The sequence below is a fragment of the Erpetoichthys calabaricus genome, chromosome 3 (assembly GCF_900747795.2).
Source record: "Erpetoichthys calabaricus chromosome 3, fErpCal1.3, whole genome shotgun sequence".
Taxonomy (NCBI): Eukaryota; Metazoa; Chordata; class Cladistia; order Polypteriformes; family Polypteridae; genus Erpetoichthys; species Erpetoichthys calabaricus.
The window spans coordinates 189,719,796-189,744,927 of record NC_041396.2 but is presented as its reverse complement, the minus strand read 5'-3'; the positions used below and the strand labels follow the sequence as shown (position 1 = coordinate 189,744,927).

Sequence of the window (25,132 nt, the reverse complement as noted above, 5' to 3'; positions counted from 1 at the left end):
AAGTGTTCAGAGGGTGATAATTCACTCAGGCAAATTTAAAAGAAAAAGAAGAAACACTATTCAGTTTTTCTATGAGCAAAATCAAGCTTTTTTGGTAAGAACATGTTCATATCTTTTAGCAAGGTTTGAGTTTTATTTACTGAAAAGAGTCCCTCAAAGCTTTTTTAGATACAATATATTAGTTGAAATGTATAATTTTCAACTAACACAAGGTAGTAGGGATTATCCAATCGATCGGCTGCTGATCTAAATTGGCTCATTTTCTCTAAAAAAAGGCTTGATCAATGATCGGTAAATTTGCCAATTACACAAACCGATATTTTCAGCCCCTGGTTTTATAAGCATTATGGTAATTTAGCTGTAGTGCTCTTTTATACAAGGTAATATGGTAGTTGAGCCAAAGGTAGCAAACTTCCTACAGCGTAAACAAAGAGCAGCAAGTGGAAGCTTGTTTTATCAGAGATTGAGAGATGATTTGAATATCATCCTTTACATTAAATAAAGTGGAGTAATAATGTGACAAAAAGGAATCAGAGATCGTCTGAATTCATTAAAGTAGCATTTCTTGCTTTTTTATTTTGTCTTTTAAATTAAAACAGACACCATTTGAATTTGGCCAGAGAGATGTTTAGTGTGCAGCAGCCTTCATTTTTAATTGGAAACAAAATCAGATAAAGATGAACTTGAAATTGCCACTTAGTAAATAATAGGCTTTTTAAAGATTGGCACTGTGTTTATTATTTGTTGATGTGTGTTATACAGCATATGTTTTGGTAAGGAACAAATACTACATAATTAAAATGGTAATCCAAATTTATAATTACACCTTAAGAATTACGTCATGTCACGCACGTGTGCATAGGGAGCCGCGTAAAGACCAGAACTGTAGCGCGAAAACTCCGGCTAAGGGGGAAAAGCGGGGTACTAACCTCTCTCTCTTTGTTTCCTACAGAAAGAAAGAAGCAACACCGCCATGAACGTGCCCAGATTCCCTAACCACGTACTGCCACTTCCATGTTCATTCCCTTCCTTCCGTCTACCTCTGATGACGTCATGGCTCCCATCCACCACCTCGGTTCCTTCCCAGCATTCCTCTGTGTCAGTTCTGGTCCCACTCCATAAATGTTCCCCAATTAAGCTGTCAGGGTACTGTGTGACAATTTTGTTAAGCTGGAGTTCTTGTTTCGGTTCCTAATTGTATGGCTCTGATTATGATTATATTTTAATATTTGGTTCTATGTACTGCATGTCAATTAACTGGTACTGAATGTGACCAGCAGCCTGGTCTCTGCCCTAAATTCTGATGGCTCATCAAGACCCTGAACTGGATTATGTGGGTTCAATAAATGGAAAGCAGATGTGTAAGTATCATTGACTGGTATTCTGACCAGCGTTGGTTTCTCTTTAGCACCTGATGCTACTAAAAGTGGCTTTGGCAACCTGAATAAGTACATTAAGAAAATAGATGGACAACAATAATTATTTGGATAAAAAATTAAATTAGGTGAAAGCATGACATGATGATTTATGTAGATAGATTTTCTCACACTATAAAAAGAAAATCTCGATTTAAGAAATAACTATTAAAGGCTGGGAAATCTGTTAAGCTCCGTATCTTGAAAAGGGTGTTAGTTATTACCAGTATTAGTGACAGCATTCTAAATACAAGCAATATGTCACGTCGGATTATGATGCAGAAAATCGCAAGAAAGGAATGAACAATAAACAACATGACTTTGCAAAGGAGCAGGCTAATACCTTGCCACACGCTACACAAACAGTCCATTGGGGCCCATCATCCACTAGTGGACTGCCGCTCTTGAACCCACTCCCAGATGGAACTAGCAGTCAAGGATCAAAATACATGGCACTTTTGGTGGGTGTTGCAAAGCTTTTCCAGATGATAATAAATCGCTTAATATTTCATTGGTAAATATAAACGAATGACCGTGGAAAACGAAGAAAAGAGTGTATACAATTTTAACTTCGCCATCAAGACTCAATCTCCTCAACGGGTGTGTCAACAGAAAATAAATGAAGAAAAAAAAACACTTTAACATTTAACCAGAGGTGACTTGCTCGCCTTCATTTGAAAGGGGCGTTTTCCAAACTAACGTGTACAAATAACATGAATTGCTAGTGGTCGGGATAACTACTACTTTTCCCACCTGAGCGACACCGTTTTTAGGGGTTCCCTCTGCCAGATGGGACGATTGCCTTAGCTTAAACCCAGTTGAGGACGTGTCGGGCGGCGCCGCGACTCACCTTAAGACGGATTTCGTAGGTGGTGAAACGGCCTCGACCGACCCCTACGGTTTCAGGATTTGCCACGTCGATCTCCAAGAAGTTACTAGGCGGCCCATATGCATCGCTCAAATTCTGAGGCTTGGACAGCAGCCTCCTTGTGTCGGCTACGGCCTCAGCCATCTCTCTTACCCTCTGCCTTGCTGCTTCCGATCAGCTGAACTGCAGCTGACAGACCGCGAAGCACCAATGTGACGGCTACATCTCGGAGGGCGATGGGAGTTGTAGTTCTTCGTTTCATGTCTCGTGTTTAAGCTCTAAAGTAAGCAATATAGTAGTTTTCACAGGGTTAAGTCCAGTGAAATTTCTATATGTACGTAAGTGTTGTTCTTATAAAGAGTGTATGTTTCCTCATAACAACACGTATATTTACCTTTCATGAGTGAAAAAGGTTAAAACTAAAGTGCAAGTGACATTTATTCGTTTGTCTATACAGTATATAGAGACCTCTACAGAGAACTTTAACAGGGCCCTCACAAGACCTACAATCTAAATCAATATGCTGATGTGTCTGGCCTTGTTTGAGTAAAGTTAAGGGTGTTCGTGTTTCACCTTTTACCTCTATGCAATATGACAATCTACTGGTCACTTACCTGTCTATCTCACAAGTGGTACAGAATCTCAGCCAACAGACTATGGGAGGTGGGATCCCCATAAATACTTAACTAGCAGAGAGCAGTTAGTCTTCTGAGGAGGGTCATTGTGATTTCATCTTGTGGACTATTGATTGTGCTCCTTTCTGGCACACAGTTTGGAACTACTGTGGCTGAATTCATTCCGTCTCAAAGGCAGTGTGTACGTACAGCAACACGTAAGCATTTCTTTCCACATCTGTTATTATTACTTCTAATTATTAGCCATCAATGAATATGTATTGATTAATAATGTATTTATTGTTTATACTTAGTAATCCAGAGATGCAATAATAATTAGTTTATTGGCTTTTGCTAGTTTCAAATAATACTTGCAATGTAACTCCATTTCTGTTAAATACCGTAATTATTCACTTAATATACATTTTTTAATTACTGGTTTACTCATGGCAGCACAGTGGCGCAGTGGGTAGCACTGCTGCCTCGCAGTTAGGAGACCTGGGTTCGCTTCCCAAATAGTGAGTACACTCTTAAAAATAAAAGCGCCAATGTGGTTCTTCAGAACAATCCCATAAGGGTACGATTCATATGAAGGATGCAGAATGAACCTTTCTTTATTTAGATATGTTGTGGCCATGAATAGGTGATTATAGATGTGTGAAATACTAGTGGGTATGTGATTTTAAAAGGAGTGTTGCTGCATACAATAACAGAGGCTCAGTTCAGGAGTGCAGGTTTGAAAGTATATCAAAGAGGGATCAAAATTAAATGCACAGCTTTGTAAAATGGAAAAAATCTACACAGAGAACATGCAAGCTCAATTCAGACAGTGACCTATTTGGAAATTTTATTTGTGTTCTCCTGAGACAGCACTTCTGAAAACTGCACCACTGTACAGAGCCAGTGTAAAATATACAATAAGAAAAGAACAGGTTTTATCAAATAGCCTCTTTTCAGCAGCTGGCAGTTTTAATTTGACTGAAGGATTCTGTGTTCAGGTAGTTCACACGGGCACCTAATAGAACAAATTGATGCTTACCATAAAGGTTTGAAGGTATTGAGGACACTCTTAAAAATAATGCCAATCTGGTTCTTCAGATCAGTGCCACAGAGGAACCATCCATGTGAAGGATACAGAAAGAACCTTTATGTACAGTATTTAGATCTGGCTCCTAAATTGACATCAATAACAAATCTGCGGTATACCAGTGTGTCTGTGATTTTACAAAGACTCTTGCTGCATACTATAAGACAGGTAAAGTTCAGGTTTCCTTGATTTGTTGTGTCTTGCTGGGCAACCTACAATACATTAAAAATATTGGTTTTCTCTGCATATTAGGAACCTTTCTAAGCCAGAAGAACCGATGTAATATGTTGGAAGCCCTTCCCAGAATTAAATGGTTCTTTGTTAAGCAATGTGTCAAGAAGGAATCACACAGCCCAGTAAAGTAGCGACATTTTTTTAAGAGTATATAAGGTCGTCTTCCACATTTTTTTTTCTGTCAGATGGTGCAAATTATGTTAATCGAGTACAGCTAAATTCATTGACTCTATCATAAAACAACTATTTCTAACGCACTGTAGCGGTTGTTGAATATACAATAAAACACATATAACGATAAATTGGAGTCAAAGAACCAGTGAGGCGCACTAGCGAGAGAATCCAGAATTCTGCTGTTTCTGAGGTGTTGTTAATAAAGTTTTTGATATTTTTAAAAATGGCGGCGCCCGCGTCGTCCTTGTCTGCTTTAAAATCTTTCCTTCAGTTAGCTAAAAGAGATATTTTTTCATTAAATCGTCGTCTCGAAAACATCAACAGGGTACCTTTTAGGGGTAAGTGTGATGTGTGCGATGTGCATTTGATCGGTTATCTTTATAATGAGAATACATTTCATTCATTATTATTATAAAGTAAACTTGCAACCGGAGGTTTAAGGATAACTGAACAAAAAGTTGCATTTTTTGTTAAGGTTTAATTAGAAATTAGACGGCAAAGTAAATGACAGCACAATGAAAACATCAGTAATGATGGATTTTTAAGTGTCTTTTTATAACACGCTAAAAATTTTAAAATCTTATTATTTAAACTACTATTATTATTCTGTCAAGTTCATCTGGACATTTCGTGTCAAGTTTATTCTGATACACAAAATCGTCCAACGGAAGAGCTGACTTAACGGTGTTTTGCGCTGCTGCTGTCTCGCCTCAGCACTGTCAGGGGTTCAAATCCTGAGCCGCTCCGTGACGTTTTGTGCGCGTGTAAATACTCCGGCGCTCGTTCAAATCCTAGCCTAGTAGGTGCGCTGATTAGGGTTTGTACACTGCCAGTTTAATTGTGACAGTGACAACAGTGACCGTGGGGATGATTCATATTTTGTGACCCTTTATAAAGTTAAAATGCACATTTTGTGTTTTTTTATTTTTTTATCTTTCATTAAGTAGGGCGTTTAGGGAGGAGAAACAAACATAAAAGTGGTCCGAAGACTCTGCGTTTTTTGCATGTAGTAGAAACAGATGCAGCTATGTTATTTTTTTAATTCTTCAGTCACAGTGGAAGTATTGCTTGTAGTATTGTTTCTGTAAGAATAAGCCTGCTTATTAGCAAAATAGGCTATTAATATTTACCCCAAGTTAAATGACTGCTGCTGACTCCTAGAACTCCATGTTCACAGCCGTTATGAAGTTTGCACATTGCTGAGCTGTCAGGCCCCATGGCAAAGCAGTGCACTGGGGCCTCTGTTTTGATAGCAAAACAGAACCATTGTGGGCCCCCTGCCAGTGCCCATTGTGCCCATACATTAAGACAACCCTGTGTATCTGACTAAGTTTCCTCTGGGTATTCCAGGTTTCACCTTAAATCCCGAACATTAAGAGTGTGATAGGTTAACTAGCAGTTCTCTCTTGGACTGATGTGAATGCTTGTGTGTTTGCAAGTTTGCAGGGCAGGATGGACATTAGCTCCCTGCGCTGCACAGGAGGTTAGCAGTTTAGATAATAATCAGTAAAGGGGAATACAAAAAAAATGATGTGATTATTTTCTTACACTGCTTAGGTAGTGGTAAATGCAAGGGGTCCTTGGCACCTGAAGAGAAATGTCTTCTGTCTTTCTGGTTGTGTTTTTGAAAGCATGCACAGTTGGTCATCCATATCTGCGGGGGATTGGTTACCGGTTCTCTCTCAGATAACAAAATTCATGGATGCTCCAGTGCATTATATATAATGGTGTAGTTTTTGCATATAACCTATGCACATCCTCCTGTATACTTTAAATCATCTCTAGCTAAGTTTTATTTTCTCATTGAGAAATAGTACTTTACTCTCCCTTTAGCCTTTGAGGGATTGCTTTGAGCACTTAATTGCTTTTTAGAAGCCATTTTTTCATAGAAAGTGTGCACTCAATGTAACAACAAGGACCTCACAGGGCCTTAGAGTCTGGATTGCCAACTTGCTTTTTATTTAAAGAAATGAGGGTCTGTGTGTGCGGTGTCCTTGTTGATAATAAAAGTTGGATAATAATGTATCTATATCAGGGTTGAGTGATTAATTCATTTCAAATCGAAATCATGACTTAAAACAATGTTACTAGTAAATTGCAAGGTTGAGATTTAGGGTATAAGTTATGCATGTTGCTGTTTGAATGTAATTCAGATTTATTTAAATGAGGTCTCATTTGAAGGCAAAAGCAGATATTCTCTTGTAAAGGAATGTTTGTTTATTCTACGTGCCCTAATTTTGGTATTGAGTTACTCCAGATGTGCTACGCAACACTGCCTGTCCTATCAGATCGCTAGGGCTATCCATTAATAATTTTGTATGTGAAAAAAATACTATTTTGTATAAAATGTACATACTGCATGTACTTGTAGATTCACAAAAATGAATAGGTGATTTGGTTTGATTAATAGGTGTATGATCCTAATTAAAAAGAAAAACACTGTGAACTCCTGGTAATACCGAAGGAGAGGATTAAAAACAAAACTGATTGCCATTATGAACAATGTTACACATCCTGTTTCTGACACACTAACACTGAGTACTTTCAGGCAACAAATCATTCAGCAGAGCGTGTCAAGAAACGCTAATGGGGCTCATTTATATCAAAAGCAATATGTCTGCATAATGCCTCACTGTGACTGCCAAGTTAGAAGTTTTCTTTCTTTGAAATTTTCTTACTTTTTAGTAATTTTGGTGTGCATTCAGACCATTGTGTGTGTGTGTGTATATGTACTCGTCTATCTATTCACCTATTTATGTGTTTCTATGTCTATCTATCTATTTATCATACCAAAACTGGTTAATAGGTGATGATAGTAATTTAGCATTACCTTCAGCAGGAGGTTGTGTGTTCATCCAGAGTCACCACTGTGGGCCATTTATAATTGCAAAGCATAGCAAAATAATTTGAAAACATTAAATTATAGATATTGCAAAATACCAGACATTGCCCCGCTCCTTAATTACCAAACTATCTCTCTGATATTTCAATGGAAGATCCCTATATTGTCAACAGAATTCAGTTATCAAACTTTGAGTGAAGGTGCTGAACACAGTTGAACTGAATAACGTGCCGAGTTCAATCACTGTGGATGATCTGGGCATGGACTATCCTAACAAAGTTGTACTGAGGCAGCTGCATAAGTAGCAAATTTTTACTTTGATCTGTTTCTGTGCTTAGCTGTGTGTGGCCATGTGTCAGGATAGTGAGCCATAAAAGCCGCCAAAAAAAGGGTTCTAAATCCTTACAAGGCACATACGCAGGCACTGCACCACGCTACATCGTTACTAATATTTTTTACTTTTTTCACTCGATGGTGAGACTGCAAAGCATGAAGTGCTTAAGACAAGATTGCTTGGATCACGTTTGCAGCACCCAGCTGGTGTATTGTGGCAGCATGGACAGCTGTACGGAATGGAAAGCAGGGCTGTGGTGGAGCCCAGGGAAAAGCGTGTTTTGGAAGTGAACAGGACACATCTGTAGGAAGAGTTGAGAGACTGAGATGTGAGATATGGTTGTGCTTTCATGCCCAACAGACTGTGTAGTTTAAACCTAAACATGTAAGCATCAGTAGTAGACTGAAAACAAGATAGGGGTGCTGATGCTTCCCTTTTATAGGGTGCAACCGCTTGGGATTTGATGGCTGCTATTTTTAAATAACAATTGTCCGAGTACGACTGGGATTTTATTGATGTTGGTGTTTTTTATTGCTCAAGCTGCTGCTTCAGCCATTACAATAATTGTAAATTATAAAACAGCAGGTACAAATGTACATGTAACACCCAGCATTATTAATCTATATTTGAATGTATTTGAATATTTACTTATTTTTTATTTGAATATTCAGACTTTTTTTTTTTGGCTTATTTGGTAGCCCAAGTACACAATATCATGATGCCGAGCAAACTCTCTTGCAAATTCATGCGCATTATGTATGTATATATGTGTGTGTGTATGTATATATGTATATGTGTGTGTATATATACAGTCATCCCTCACCTATTGCAGGGGTTACGTTCCAGAACCCCCCCGTGAAAGGTGAAAATCCGTGAAGTAAAAACCATATGTTTATATGGTTATTTTTATATATTTTAAGCCCTTATAAGCAATCCCACACTCATAAACATTTCCCGCACAGTTATACAGCATAAATCCTTTGTATTCTCTTAGATATTAGGTGGGGCGGCACGGTGGCGCAGTGGGTAGCGCTGCTGCCTCGCAGTTGGGAGACCTGGGTACCCGGGTTCGCTTCCCGGGTCCTCCCTGCGTGGAGTTTGCATGTTCTCCCCGTGTCTGCGTGGGTTTCCTCCGGGTGCTCCGGTTTCCTCCCACAGTCCAAAGACATGCAGGTTAGGTGGATTGGCGATTCTACATTGGCCCTAGTGTGTGCTTGGTGTGTGGGTGTGTTTGTGTGTGTCCTGCGGTGGGTTGGCACCCTGCCTGGGATTGGTTCCTGCCTTGTGCCCTGTGTTGGCTGGGATTGGCTCCAGCAGACCCCCGTGACTCTGTGTTTGGATTCAGCGGGTTGGAAAATGGATGGATGGATGGATGGATAGATATTAGGTAAGATTCTTTGAAATTATGTATGTAAACACACTGTTTATATACAGTAAAACCTAAATATTATAGATAAGATATTGAGCGTCTCCGATATCACATAGACAGGCCACCAGCAATAAATATGTACAATGCAAGAAAAATTGTATACAGTAAAATGTGTGTACAGTGACACTAAAGGTACATACATGTACTAAGGACTGTACGTAGAAAATTAATTATGGTTACTCACCAACAATGACATGACGACTTGTCCGATAACTATGAGTTTAATATTACTGTACAACAAAGGAGAGCGTTACAGCTTTTCTAAAGGATCCTCTTCAGGCGACTGTGTAGCACCGCCATTGTTCTTCTTCCAGCAGTCTTCAATCCAAATCCCTAAAGCAGATTCCATCCGGACTACTGCCTTATTACTTCCACTTACAACTCGTTTTGCTCCCTGGTTAAAGGACACTGCGGCCATAGATCTTATATTCTTTTCCTCCTTTTTAAATAAAAAGAATCGTGGACTCATTGATGCCGTAATGGCGTCCTACAGCAGTGTAGCAGTACCCTTCCTTCAACATATCCAAAACTTTTACCTTTTCGGCAGTCATTAGCATCTTCCGTTGGCGCTTGGGCACGGCGCCTGAAGCAGTAGCAGGAGCAGATCGTTTTGGAGTCATAACGAAGGGCTTGACTATGCACAAAGATAAGCACAAAAGTTAACTCTTTACACAGCGAAACACATTGATGCTGAATAAGCGAGACAAGACTTCCTGGTTAACGCAGCGGAATCAAATTCGGTGCTCCGTCGCTGAGCCAATCAGCACACAGGAACTTAACTGCGTGCTCCGATTGGGTAGCTTCTCAGCCATCCACCAATAGCGTCCCTTGTATGAAATCAACTGGGGAAACCAACTGAAGAAGCATGTACCAGAAGTAAAAAGACCCATTGTCCAAGCAGAAACCCGCGAAGCAGCAAAAAATCCACGTTATATATTTAGATATGCTTACATATAAAATCTGTGATAGAGTGAAGCCGCAAAAGTTGAAGCGCGATATAGCGAGGGATTACTGTATACATATGTGTATATATATGTATATGTATATATATATATATATATATATATATATATATATATATATATATATAATAGAAAAATACCTGCGCTTCGCAGCGGAGAAGTAGTGTGTTAAAGAGGTTATGTAAACATATCTATACTAATAAAAGGCAAAGCCCTCACTGACTGACTGACTGACTGACTGACTCATCACTAATTCTCCAACTTCCCGTGTAGGTAGAAGTCTGAAATTTGGCAGGCTCATTCCTTACAGCTTACTTACAAAAGTTAGGCAGGTTTTATTTCGAAATTCTACGCGTAATGGTCATAATTGGAACCTGTTTGACTGACTCACTCATCACTAATTCTCCAACTTCCCGTGTAGGTAGAAGGCTGAAATTTGGCAGGCTCATTCCTTACAGCTTACTTACAAAAGTTAGGCAGGTTTCATTTCGAAATTCTACGTGTAATGGTCATAACTGGAACCTGTTTTTTGTCCATATACTCTAATGGAGGAGGCGGAGTCACGTATCGCGTCATCACGTATTACGCCTCCTACGTAATCACGTGAACTGAAAACGAGGAAGAGATTTACAGCACAAGTCAAACGCGGGAACGAAGGTAAATGACGTTAATTGTTGACTGTCTTTTAATACTGTGTACTTGTTGAGTGTCTTTTAATACTGTGTAAGCATACATATTAACACATGTGCAATTAAACGTGTGCATTTACGGGGTGATTTCTCAGGCTTAAAAGCTCGCCTTTTATTAAAAAGGTAAATGCAAACTCTTTTCATTCTGAAGGGCACAAACCACGTTAGATTTCAGCTGTTAAACGCGCAAAAATGTCAGTACACCAGATAAATAAGCACAACATATTATCAGTTGTATTGTATGCTTACAATACATATAGAAATGTGTTAATCGTTAACTAATATTATGGGATGGTGTTTTTCGACTTGCGCCTTGATTTAAACGATTGCATGTCTTGGTGGGTTTGCGTAGCTTATTGTCAATATCTTTACATCTCTTTTTAAGACTTAATTTAAAAAGGTTTTCTTTTCTTCTTAATTAAAATTTAAAAGCAATACTTCACCGCTGCGAAGCCCCTCTAGCACTGACGTCCGACGTTCGATTACCGTAAGCGAGTGCAGTGAGTGTGTACGCCTGATGAGCCAAGAATAAGGGGGAAACAGGTGTCGCGTACTCTGCATTATTTGACAGTAAACTATTTTCATCCATTCTATGATCTGCTTCTCACAACTGAAGGCACCGTGGCTGATGTTACCTGACTTGCTGGCCAACCATAAGCGTTACCTGGTAGGTAACCACCCACTCACTTCACTCCAATACGGGAATCGAACCTCGGACGTCAGCGCTAGAGGCGAAGCCCCTAAAATTGCGCAACGGCGTGTGGTTCGTTTATTTGACAGCATGTAGATCGGGGTAATTACATTCACGGCATTCGTAGTCTGATTCACAATCTGATTGTATGGGTGGTTACCTACCAGGTAACGCTTATGGTTAGCCAGCAAGTCAGTTCGAAGTGATCACTCGAGTGAACGCAGCTTCACAAAAAAACAGATCCTTAACAAACTGTTATTGGTATATTTTCCGTCAATTTTAAAAGGTTTTCTTTTCTTCTTAATAAAAATTTAAAAGCAGTACTTCGCTGGTGCGAAGCGCGGGGATTTGCGCGACTGACGCATACAGACATATTCATGAGTGCAGGTACTTCGGAAAGAAAGCACCGTGTAAACCTAAACTTTAAATTAAGTTCATAGACCTACAAAAGGTTGCCATTGATTTGAGGCAAGATTGCTTTTCTCATGTACAACTATACGTTGCATTCTTAACAGTAAGCTTGCACAGCTTGGTCATATTACAACCTGAGTGCTGAACTGACAACGTCGTATACAAACAGAACTATAACAATCGTAATAAACAAAAAAAAAAGCGAAGAACCCTTGGATTTAATAAAAAGGGTCTTTCCTTGGCGAAGCAAGGAAAAAGGAAGACCTTATATGGCGTTCATTTATAAAACAGCGGAAAAGCTGTGTTAAGGCTGCTTCACAAAAAAACAGATCCTTAACAAATTGCTATTGGGATATTTTCCCTCAATTTAAAAAGCTTTTCTTCTTCATAAAAATTTAAAAGCAGTACTTCGCAGGGATTTAGATATATATATATATATATATATATATATATATATATATATATATATATATATATATATATACTAGCAAAATACCCGCGCTTCGCAGCGGAGAAGTAGTGTGTTAAAGAGGTTATGAAAAAGTAAAGGAAAAATTTTAAAAATAACGTAACATGATTGTCAATGTAATTGTGTTGTCATTGTTATGAGTGTTGCTGTCATATATATATACATATACACATATACACACACATATACAGATATATTATATATACATATACACATATATTTTTTATATATATATTTTTTATATATATATATATATATATATATATATATACACATACATACATATACACACATAGATGCACTTACAATAACATAGAAATCAATATAAACAACATTAACATCATTATCATATGAGAATATGAAGTAATATATAAGAAGCACATTTCATATAAATATAAATTATTAAACAGTAAAATTTTCTTCAATAATTTGCTACCGTGGCTTTTCGTTGGTCTGTCCAGGATTTTAAATCACATGTAGCTTGCAAACCGTTTCACGTATTGGCTTGAAATGTGGTACACATATAATACGTCACGTCTGCTATCCGCTTTATGGCTGATGAATGTATTACTCTTTTTATGTTTATTTTATTTTAGAATCAACTCCTATCTGCGCACACCAGGGCGGCCGTGGGCAGATGCGTATGGTGTATTCACTCCATGTTATCGTGCATTGCGCTGTCACTGGTATTTTCATAAAAGAATTTGAACAATATATAAGAAGCGTATAAATTATTAAACAGTAAAACATTAACATTTAAGAAGTAAAGTTACATTGAGTACTACTGCAGTGCCTTCGGGTATACCTCATTTTTTCTTTGTCCATTACATGCTTAAATGTATACATTTTTTGGTGTACCTACCCGAGAACACGCGACATATAACCGACCGTGGGAGAAGCATGGATTTTAAACACGCGTTGAGTTCATCTGCTGGTCTCCCTCGTGGAATAACTGGTAATGTTTGAGTAAAATCTACAGCGAGTAAAATGACATTACCTCCTTTTTTTTTTTTACGATCTCTGAGATCTTGCTTTTTTCGGTTCAAGGCTTCATAAGCTCTTTTATGTTCAATGTTGTACTTAATAAGTACTAATTATCCCAAACCATCATCTTTGAATGTTGCAAGACTTTCGCCTTGTATGTAGATCGGGGTAATTACATTCATTGCATTCCTAGTCTGAATCACAATGTGATTGTATGGGTGGTTACCTGGCACTGTAGGGTTACCACCCGTCCTTTAAAATACGGAATCGTGCCGGGGTTGCCACCCGTCCTTTAAAATACAGAATCGTGCCGCGTTTGAGAATGAAATTGCGCGTCCCGTTTTGAATCAATACTGGACGGGATTTATCCCGTATTTTTTTTATCATTTTTTTTTTAAAGCAGCGTCTCATGCAAATCATCCCACACGCATTTTATGAAGATGCCTCCTTTCCTACTTTTGATTGGGTAATACTTGATGTCATCGTTAGTTTGATTGGTGTTTTTAACTGTCCAGTGAGGAGGGCGTGTCTTTTAAGTACAGTCTGCAAAGTGTTGGCACTGAGATATGGCGTCAGCGCCATAGTTGAAGCCCCTAACGTTGCGGTCAGCAAGTCGGCTAACATCCGCCATGTGCCGTCTTTCAGTTGGGAGAAGCAGATCATAGAATGGTTGAAACTGTTGCCCCTAACGTTGCGCCACGGCGTGTGGTTCGTTTATACCTCGTGTGTTCTCATTAAACTTTTATCTCGCGAATATGTTATTGCAATCCGCAGCGGGAACGTTTCTATAAACTTAATTTAAACTTACGTTTTACACCGTGCTTTCTTTCCCTTATGAACATGCTTGTATGCTTAACTCGCTGCGTTCTCAATTGTTTAATTAATTTTTTGCTCTTAGCTGTTCGCGGCTCTTCCTCCATTTCCCCCTACTTCGTTCTTTTATCTCGCGAATATGTTATTGCAATCCTTAACGGGAGCGTTTCAATAAACTGATTGAAAATAGTTTTGCATTTACCTTTTTAGTAAAAGGCGAGCTTTTAAGCCTGAGAAATCACCCCGTAAATGCACACGTTTAATTGCACATGTGTTAATATGTATGGTTACACAGTATTAAAAGACAGTGAACAACGTCAGTTACCTTTGTTCCCGCGTTTGATAAAAGGTGAGCTTTTAAGCCTGAGAAATCACCCCCTAAATGCACACGTTTAATTGCACATGTGTTAATATGTATGCTTACACAGTATTAAAAGACAGTCAAAAATTAACGTCATTTACCTTCGTTCCCGCGTGTGTCTCGTGCTGTAAATCTCTTCCTTGTTTTTAGTTCACGTGATTACGTAGGAGGCGTGATGACGCGATACGTGACTCCGCCTCCTCCATTACAGTGTATGGACAAAAAATATGTTCCAGTTATGACCATTACGCTTTGAATTTCGAAATGAAACCTGCCTAACTTTTGTAAGTAAGCTGTAAGGAATGGGCCTGCCAAATTTCAGCCTTCCACCTACACGGGAAGTTGGAGAATTAGTGATGAGTCAGTCAGTCAGTGAGTGAGTGAGTCAGTCAGTCAGTCAGTGAGGGCTTTGCCTTTTATTAATATCTATACATATTAATAAAAGGCAAAGCCCTCACTGACTGACTGACTGACTCACTCATCACTAATTCTCGAACTTCCCGTGTAGGTGGAAGGCTGAAATTTGGCAGGCTCATTCCTTACAGCTTACTTACAAAAGTTAGGCAGGTTTCATTTCGAAATTCTACGCGTAATGGTCATAACTGGAACATATTTTTTGTCCATACACTGTAATGGAGGAGGCGGAGTCACGTATCGCGTCATCACGCCTCCTACGTAATCACGTGAACTAAAAACAAGGAAGAGATTTACAGCACGAGTCAAACGCGGGAACGAAGGTAAATGACGTTAATTTTTGACTGTCTTTTAATACTGTGTAAGTATACATATTAACACATGTGCAATTAAACGTGTGCATTTACGGGGTGATTTCTCAGGCTTAAAAGCTCGCCTTTTACTAAAAAGGTAAATGCAAAACTATTTTCAATCAGTTTAATGAAACGCTCCCGTTAAGGATTGCAATAACATATTCGCGAGATAAAAACGAAGTAGGGGGAAATGACGGAAGAGCCGCAAACAGCGAAGAGCAAAAAATTAATTAAACAATTGAGAAGGGAGCGAGTGAAGCATACAAGCATGTTCATAAGGGAAACAAAGCACGGTGTAAAACGTAAGTTTAAATTAAGTTTATAGAAACGCTCCCGCTGCGGATTGCAATAACATATTCGCGAGATAAAAGTTTAATGAGAAGACACGAGGTATAAACGAACCACACGCCGTGGCGCAACGTTAGGGGCAACAGTTTCAACCATTCTATGATCTGCCTCTTCGCAACTGAAAGACGGCACATGGCGGATGTTAGCCGACTTGCTGACCGCAACATTAGGGGCTTCAACTCTGGCGCTGGCGCCACATCTCAGTGCCAACACTTTGCAGACTCTACTTAAAAGACACGCCCTCCTCACTGGACAGTTAAAAAGACCAATCAAACTAACGATGACATCAAGTATTACCCAATCAAAAGTAGGAAAGGAGGCATCTTCATAAAATGCGTGTGGGATGGTTTGCATGAGACGCTGCTTTAAAAAAAATGATAAAAAAAATACGGGACAAATCCCGTCCAGTATTGATTCAAAACGGGACGCGCAATTTCATTCTCAAATGCGGCACGATTCCGTATTTTAAAGGACGGGTGGCAACCCTACAGTGCCAGGTAACCACCCATACAATCACATTGTGATTCAGACTAGGAATGCAATGAATGTAATTACCCCGATCTACATACAAGGCGAAAGTCTTGCAACATTCAAAGATGATGGTTTGGGATAAGTACACCATACAACATAAAAGAGCTTATGAAGCCTTGAACCGAAAAAAGCAAGATCTCAGAGATCGTAAAAAAAAAAAAAAAGGAGGTAATGTCGTTTTACTCGCTGTAGATTTTAGTCAAACATTACCAGTTATTCCACGAGGGAGACCAGCAGATGAACTCAACGCGTGTTTATAATCCATGCTTCTCCCACGCTCGGTTATATGTCGCGTGTTCTCGGGTAGGTACACCAAAAAATGTATACATTTAAGCATGTAATGGGCAAACAAAAAATGAGGTATACCCGAAGGCACTGCAGTAGTACTTAATCTAACTTTACTTCTTAAATGTTAATGTTTTACTGTTTAATAATTTATACGCTTCTTATATGTTGTTCAAATTCTTTTATCAAAATACCCATGACAGCGCAATGCACGATAACATGGAGTGAATACACCATACGCATCCGCCCATGGCCGCCCTGGTGTGCGCAGATAGGAGTTGATTCTACAATAAAATAAAATAAACATAAAAAGAGTAATACAATCATCACCCATAAAGCGGATAGCAGACGTGACGTACTATATGTGTACCAGATTTCAAGTCAATAGGTGAAACGGTTTGCGAGCTACACGTGATTTAAAATCCTGGACAGACACACAAATTGCCACGGTAGCAAATTACAGAAGAAGATTTTACTGTTTAATAATTTATATTTATATGAAATGTGCTTCTTATATATTACTTCATATTCTCATATGATAATGATGTTAATGTTTATATTGATTTCTATGTTATTGAAACTGCATGTATGTATGTATATGTATGTATGTGTATATATATATATATATATATATATATATATATATATATATACTAGCAAAATACCCGCGCTTCGCAGCAGAGAAGTAGTGTGTTAAAGAGGTTATGAAAAAAAAGGAAACATTTTAAAAATAACGTGATTGTCAATGTAATTGTGTTGTCATTGTTATAAGTGTTGCTGTCTTTTATATTTATATATATATATATATATATATATATATATATATATAATATACACACACACATAAACATTTATATACATATACATATATATACATATCTACATATACACATATCTACATATATATATACACACACATACATAAACACACACATAAGACTTATTGACTGAAACGGGCTTTCTCGAAAAAAGTTAGGGCTTTGCTACAGGATACACCCTCCACAAGTTAACCAAGTAAAAATAAAATATATATTTCTGTTTTATTTAAACCTTTTAAGTTCATATGCATAGCCCCATTTGGCTGTTTAATTTTTTTTTTCTTTCTTCAGTAATATTTAATCTCCTTAAAGAAAAAGAACATATCCATTTTACTTTTTTTGTATCTCTGTAGTAATATTTTAGTGTAAAAGAATAACCAGTATTTAAACCTTTTATGTTACTTTATACATTTATTTTACACAATGTTGAAAAATTAATAAGAAAGCTACATATTTTGGCAGCTGCTGCTTTCATTTTCAATGAAATGAAAAAAGCTCTCCAAGAGAAAACGTCAATGAAGAAGAAACAGTTTGCACTATCTAAAAAGGAGAAACCCTCATTTATAAAAGTTTGCGGGCTATGCATACAAATGTCCATCCATCCATTATCCAACCTGCCATATCCTAAATACAGGAGCCAATAAGTAGATATGTATATATATATATATATATATGTGTGGATATATATATATATATATATATGTAAATTTGTATATATATATATGTTTATGTGGATGTGTATATACGTTTGTATATGTAGATATGTGTATATGTAGATATGTATATATATATGTATATGTATATAAATGTTTATGTGTGTGTGTGTGCATATTATATATATATAAAAGACAGCAACACTCATAACAATGACAACACAATTACATTGACAATCATGTTACGTTATTTTTAAAATGTTTCCTTTTCTTTTTCATAACCTCTTTAACACACTACTTCTCCGCTGCGAAGCGCGGGTATTTTGCTGTTTATCTCTTTATATAAAGGAGAGTTGGGATCCGAGAGACTATGTTTGTGTGTTTGTGGAGGGATGGAGAGTTAAGGCAGGTGTTGGAGTCACGTGATCATCTCCCCTCCCATTCACCTCATTTCATTCAATTCATTTCGCTCGAGCTGAGCTCCGCAGTTGGCGCGGTCTTGCTGTTCTTGATTTGCTTTTCACATGGCCAAGTATACATTGCATGCTCAAGTGTAAGCTCAGCGCACAACTTGGTCATATTACAACCGGAGGGGCGAACTGACAACATGGTATACAAAGAGATCCTTAACAAATAATTATTGGTATAATTTCCCTCAGTTTATTATATAAAATTTTAAAGCAGTACTTCGCCGCTGCGAAGCGCTGGTAATTTGCTCTATATATATATATATGTGTGTGAATGTATGTATGTATATATGTATGTCTATATTTATATCTAAATCTATATATATATATATATATATATATATATATATATATATATATATATATATATATATATATATATATATATATATATATATATATATATATATATATATATATATATATATATATATATGTGTAGATATTTAAATTTGTATATGTGTATGTATGTGTATTTACACATATATATATAATATATACATACACATATATATATATATATATATATGTGTGTGTGTATATATGTGTATATATATATATATATATATATATATATATATATATATATATATATATATATATATATATATATAATGTAATATATACACACACATACACATATATATATAATATATATATATATATACATACACATATATATATATATATATGTGTATATGTATGTATGTATGTATGTGTATATATATATATATATATATATATATATATATATATATATATATATATATATATATATATATATATATAAATAATATATATGACAGCAACACTCATAACAATGACAACACAATTACATTGACAATCATGTTACGTTATTTTTAAAATGTTTCCTTTACTTTTTCATAACCTCTTTAACACACTACTTCTCCGCTGCGAAGCGCGGGTATTTTGCTAGTATATACATATACATATATACACACATCTACATATACATATATACACACATATCAACACATATATATACACATACATATACATAAACACACACATATACATCCATCCAGCCATCCATCCATCCTCTTCATATATACATATATACATACATACATACATACATAGTGCGTTGTAACACGGGCTGTGATTGTTACATGGGAGGGAGACGACAAATCACAGCTTCCTGCTTTCTAATCAGGCCTGTGATTGGTGCTTTGACTGATGCCTAGATCCCACAGTATGTCCCCTTAGGAGAGGCGTTAGGCAAGTGTAATTGAATAGTGGTGCTGCAAGTTTAGCTTTACACCTGTTTTTAAGGCTTATTGACTGAAAGGGGCATTCATGAAAAAAGTTAGGGCTTTGCTACAGCATACACCCTCCACAAGTTAAGGAAGTAAAAATAAAGGTATATATTTCTGTTTTATTTAAACCTTTTAAGTTTGTATGCGGGTGGCATGGTGGCGCAGTGAAAGGTGCCAGGTAGGAGACCCGGGTTTGCTTCCCTGCGTGGAGTTTGAATGTTCTCCCCGTGTCTGTCTGGGTTTCCTCCGGGTACTCCGGTTTCCTCTCACAGTCCAAAGACATGCAGGTTAGGTGCATTGCCGATTCTAAATTGTCCCTGGTGTGTGGGTGTGTGCGCCCTGCGGTGGGCTGGCACCTTGCCCAGGGTTTGTTTCCTGCCTTGTGCCCTGTGTTGGCAGGGATTGGCTCCTGTATTTAGGATATAGCGGGTTGGATAATGGATGGATGGACATCTGTATGCATAGCCCTATTTGCCCGTTTTCGTTTTTTTTCTTTCTTCAGTAATATTTCAGCAAACCCGGAGCTTGTCAGTTCAAATCCTGGTACTGACACCACTGTGTGACCCTGAGGAAGTCACTTCACCTGCCTGTGCTGCAAAAAAGTACAAAAGTAATGTAACAAATTGTACCTCAGATGTTGCAAGTTGCTGGACTAAAGGCATAAGTAAAATAGATAAATATGTATTATACACATAGGAACTATTAATTTATTTTCAGTTAAGTCATCTGCAGCAAACCTTTATAAATGAGGGTTTCTCCTTTTTAGATAGTGCAAACTGTTTCTTCTTCATTGACGTTTTCTCTTGGAGAGCTTTTTTCATTTCATTGAAAATTAAAGCAGCAGCTGCCAAAATATGTAGCTTTCTTATTAATTTTTCAACATTGTGTAAAATAAATTTATAAAGTAACATAAAAGGTTTAAATACTGGTTATCCTTTTACAGTAAAATATTACTAAAGAGATGCAAAAAAAGTAAAATGCATATGTTCTTTTTCTTTAAGGAGATTAAATATTACTGAAGAAAGAAAAAAAAACTAAAACAGCCAAATGGGGCTATGCATACGAACTTAAAAGGTTTAAATAAAACAGAAATATATACTTTTATTTTTACTTCCTTAACTTGTGGAGGGTGTATCCTGTAGCAAAGCCCTAACTTTTTTCGTGAAAGCCCGTTTCAGTCAATAAGTCTTAAAAACAGGTGTAAAGATATTGACAATAAGCTACGCAAACCCACCAAGACATGGAATCGTTTAAATCAAGTATCATTACATCTTCCTTTCTTAAAGAGAAGTAAGGCAGTACTTATAAGCTTACATATATATATATATATATATATATATATATATATATATATATATATTGTAGCAGTTAGATGCTCGTGTCCACCTCTCGAACCCTCAGGTACCACTCTGATGACCAGGTGAAAGTATAATAATAATAACTTTTTATTTTGTTATTATAAAGTGCACAAAGCACCCTCCACTCCACACTCATATAAACACAATACTCTTCTCTAATAAACACAATCCTCCACTCCCAGACACGTCGCCACCCTACCTCCCAGCTCAGCTCAATGTCTGGGCTTACCCAGAGTCCTTTTATAGCCCCTGACCCGGAAGTGGCTCCAAGCCAAACCCACAAGTCTGTTTTCCTTCCGGGTCAGGGCAAAGTCCTTTTCTTCATCCCGGGAGCACATCGCTTCTTCCAGTCACGTGACTGGGATGCACTCCCGGGTTATAGGGCATGCCAGAGCCCACTAGCCCCCCTACAGCGACTCCTAGCGGCCCCCAAGGTATCCAGCAGGGCTGTGTCAAAACACTACAAAGTCCATGAGGCCCTGCTGGCACTCGGGGCACAAATATGCTGTCCGGAGGGCTCCTCCTAGCGGCCTGGGGGTGATGACCGGAGTCCATAGCCGGTCGTCTGTCACAATATATATCTATATATATATCTATATCTATATATGTATACAGTAATCCCTCCTCCATCGCGGGGGTTGCGTTCCAGAGCCACCTGCGAAATAAGAAAATCCGCGAAGTAGAAGCCATATGTTTTATACGGTTATTTTTATATTGTCATGCTTGGGTCACAGATTTGCGCAGAAACACAGGAGGTTGTAGAACAGGAATGTTATTCAAACACTGCAAACAAACATTTGTCTCTTTTTCAAAAGTTTAAACTGTGCTCCATGACGAGACAGAGATGACAGTTCTGTCTCACAATTAACACTAGAATTACCAGAGCCTACGAAAAAACTCGTAAATCCGTCCCACCTTAAATCGCGTCTTAAATCCGTTTGCACCTCTCCGCCAGAGTCCTTTGTCATCTAAATGTGCTGATAAAGCTACTAGCAGCCAGCTATTCCATCCCCCCACCGACTTAGAATGAACTTCTCTCCTAGCTGAAGCCTTGCCTTGATTTGATTACCTGGGATTGAAGTGGAGTTTTACAGTGGAAATAATTCTAGCGTTATTTGGAATACACGCATTTCATGTGTGTTCCATTTCTATAGTAGGCTGTGCAAACACATTTTTAAAACAGAAACGTTTTTCATATTCTAATAGTAAATGACAAAATGTAGGCATAAACTATATAACGTATGAAGCCTGAAGTCCATATATCAAAGAAACACTTTCACAAAAGGTACAAATAAAAGAACACGTGCGCCTTCATTCAAAAAATTAAAAAAAAAAAAAGCCGCGTTAGCATGCCACATTGACTTTCTTACTACAACTGCCGTGGTGGCGTAATGGTATCAGCCCCTGACTGGGAATCAGAGGGTGGCGAGTTCGATCCCGCACGGCTCCACTTCGAGAAATGAACTGCTCTTATTCTTATAATTTTAGAATAACAACATAAATTTGATTTCAGTCTGTAACAGCCGGTGTAACTTATGATACTGGTAAAGGTTAGCTTTTTTTTTTTTTTTTTTTTTTAATTCACTTTTCATTCTCGCAGTCGCATTCAGAATCAATCCAAACAACCCCATCTGACACAGCTGGTTTCACATAAATAAAAGTGCACTTTTATTCAAGACTATAACCGAAGAATAAAGAAAGCAAGTTACAGTTGGTGGTTGATACAACAGCTTGCGTGGTGCAATGTTAAGAACTGCTGATTTCCGATCCGTGCTATATAAAATCAACACATTCAAATATTAACAGTTCCCACACACCCAAGGTCCGCCATTCCTACATTTACGACATGTGTACTTGTTGCAGTGTACACACCTCTCTGTGCTATGGTTCCTATTACAGTGAATGAGCACCTGACACTGTACTTTCTTCCCTGGGGGAAGCTGAGGTCTTAGAACGGAAGTTTGTTGGTGCTGTATCATCTTTTCTTTTTCCATCGCCTTTTCCTGTAAGAAGCGACGACGAAGTTCCTCTGCAAGGTGAGCCATGAACACTCTTCTTTTCTCAGCGGAGCCCGTGCATGCCTTATACAGTACGTGTGCGTTCATCGCTGCTAGGTCAAGGATGTTGTAGAACACAGCAACCGGCCACCTGCGTGTTCCTGTTCACACTGAACAAGCACGCGCCTTCTGGTCCATGATGTCAACGCCACGCTGGGGAAAAAAGAAAGACAAATATATGTGACATTTTGAAGAAATCATTTTATCACCAGAATAGCACCAGAATACTTCGTCACACTAATATGTTTTTCATTAGCATACCTTCATGTGGTTGTAGTCTGTGACCGTGTTTGGTTTTTTTTTTTTTATCTTGCCCAATCTCCACATCATGGTGCATTGTGCTGAGAATGCAGACAGACTTCATCTTTTTGGGCACATACACTGTCAGCATGGCACTGGGAGATCTAAACACCAGCGTGGAGAATTGTTCGTGTACTGAACTGACTAGCTGCAGGTGGAAGTTCCCGTCGCACTTTATTCATGGTGCCAAGCAGAGCTGTATTGCGGTGCAGCAGTCTATTAGCCAGTGAAAGTGACGTGAAGAAGTTGTCTGTTGTTACGGTTCTGCCTTTGTCCAGAAATGGCTCCATAAGCTTTATGACCACAGACTCGGAAAGTCTTTCTCCTGTGGGACGACTGGGATCTTTTCCTAAATAAGGAGTGGCATTGCACATGTACTTTGTCTCCAAATCTGCCGCAATCCAAAAAGGTAGAACCGTAACAACAGACAACTTCTTCACGTCACTTTCGCTGGCTAATAGACTGCTGCACCGCAATACAGCTCTGCTTGGCACCATGAATAAAGTGCGACGGGAACTTCCACCTGCAGCTAAAGTCAGTTCAGTACACGAACAATTCTCCACGCTGGTGTTTAGATCTCCCAGTGCCATGCTGACAGTGTATGTGCCCAAAAAGATGAAGTCTGTCTGCATTCTCAGCACAATGCACCATGATGTGGAGATTGGGAAAGATAAAAAAAAAAAACCAAACACGGTCACAGACTACAACCACATGAAGGTATGCTAATGAAAAACATATTAGCGTGACGAAGTATTCTGGTGCTATTCTGGTGATAAAATGATTTCTTCAAAATGTCACATATATTTGTCTTTCTTTTTTCCCCAGCGTGGCGTTGACATCATGGACCAGAAGGCGCGTGCTTGTTCAGTGTGAACAGGAACACGCAGGTGGCCGGTTGCTGTGTTCTACAACATCCTTGACCTAGCAGCGATGAACGCACACGTACTGTATAAGGCATGCACGGGCTCCGCTGAGAAAAGAAGAGTGTTCATGGCTCACCTTGCAGAGGAACTTCGTCGTCGCTTCTTACAGGAAAAGGCGATGGAAAAAGAAAAGATGATACAGCACCAACAAACTTCCGTTCTAAGACCTCAGCTTCCCCCAGGGAAGAAAGTACAGTGTCAGGTGCTCATTCACTGTAATAGGAACCATAGCACAGAGAGGTGTGTACACTGCAACAAGTACACATGTCGTAAATGTAGGAATGGCGGACCTTGGGTGTGTGGGAACTGTTAATATTTGAATGTGATGATTTTATATAGCACGGATCGGAAATCAGCAGTTCTTAACATTGCACCACGCAAGCTGTTGTATCAACCACCAACTGTAACTTGCTTTCTTTATTCTTAGGTTATAGTCTTGAATAAAAGTGCACTTTTATTTATGTGAAACCAGCTGTGTCAGATGGGGTTGTTTGGATTGATTCTGAATGCGACTGCGAGAATGAAAAGTGAATTAAAAAAAAAAAAAAAAAAAAAGCTAACCTTTACCTGTATCATAAGTTACACCGGCTGTTACAGACTGAAATCAAATTTATGTTGTTATTCTAAAATTATAAGAATAAGAGCAGTTCATTTCTCGAAGTGGAGCCGTGTGGGATCGAACTCGCCACCCTCTGATTCCCAGTCAGGGGCTGATACCATTACACCACCACGGCGGTTGTAGTAAGAAAGTCAATGTGGCATGCTAACGCGGCTTTTTTTTTTTAAATTTTTTGAATGAAGGCACACGTGTTCTTTTATTTGTACCTTTTGTGAAAGTGTTTCTTTGATATATGGACTTCAGGCTTCATACGTTATATAGTTTATGCCTACATTTTGTCATTTACTATTAGAATATGAAAAACGTTTCTGTTTTAAAAATGTGTTTGCACAGCCTACTATAGAAATTGAAC

General features: G+C 38.2%; 2 protein-coding genes across 2 annotated transcripts in view; one reads left to right on the top strand and one right to left on the bottom strand.

Moving 5' to 3' along the window:
* snx3 (sorting nexin 3) overlaps positions 1-2,478 on the bottom strand; it is an 86,586-nt gene extending 84,108 nt beyond the window's left edge. The window contains exon 1 of the mRNA XM_028797621.2: positions 2,266-2,478. Within this exon, the coding sequence (XP_028653454.1) occupies positions 2,266-2,427 (162 nt within the window). The 5' untranslated portion in view covers positions 2,428-2,478. The remainder of the gene's footprint in view (positions 1-2,265) is intronic.
* Positions 2,479-4,593: 2,115 nt separating this feature from the next.
* The window catches only part of afg1lb (AFG1 like ATPase b), a 265,220-nt gene continuing 244,681 nt past the window's right edge, over positions 4,594-25,132 (top strand). The window contains exon 1 of the mRNA XM_028798899.2: positions 4,594-4,730. Coding sequence (XP_028654732.1) covers positions 4,616-4,730 — 115 coding nt within the window. The 5' untranslated portion in view covers positions 4,594-4,615. The remainder of the gene's footprint in view (positions 4,731-25,132) is intronic.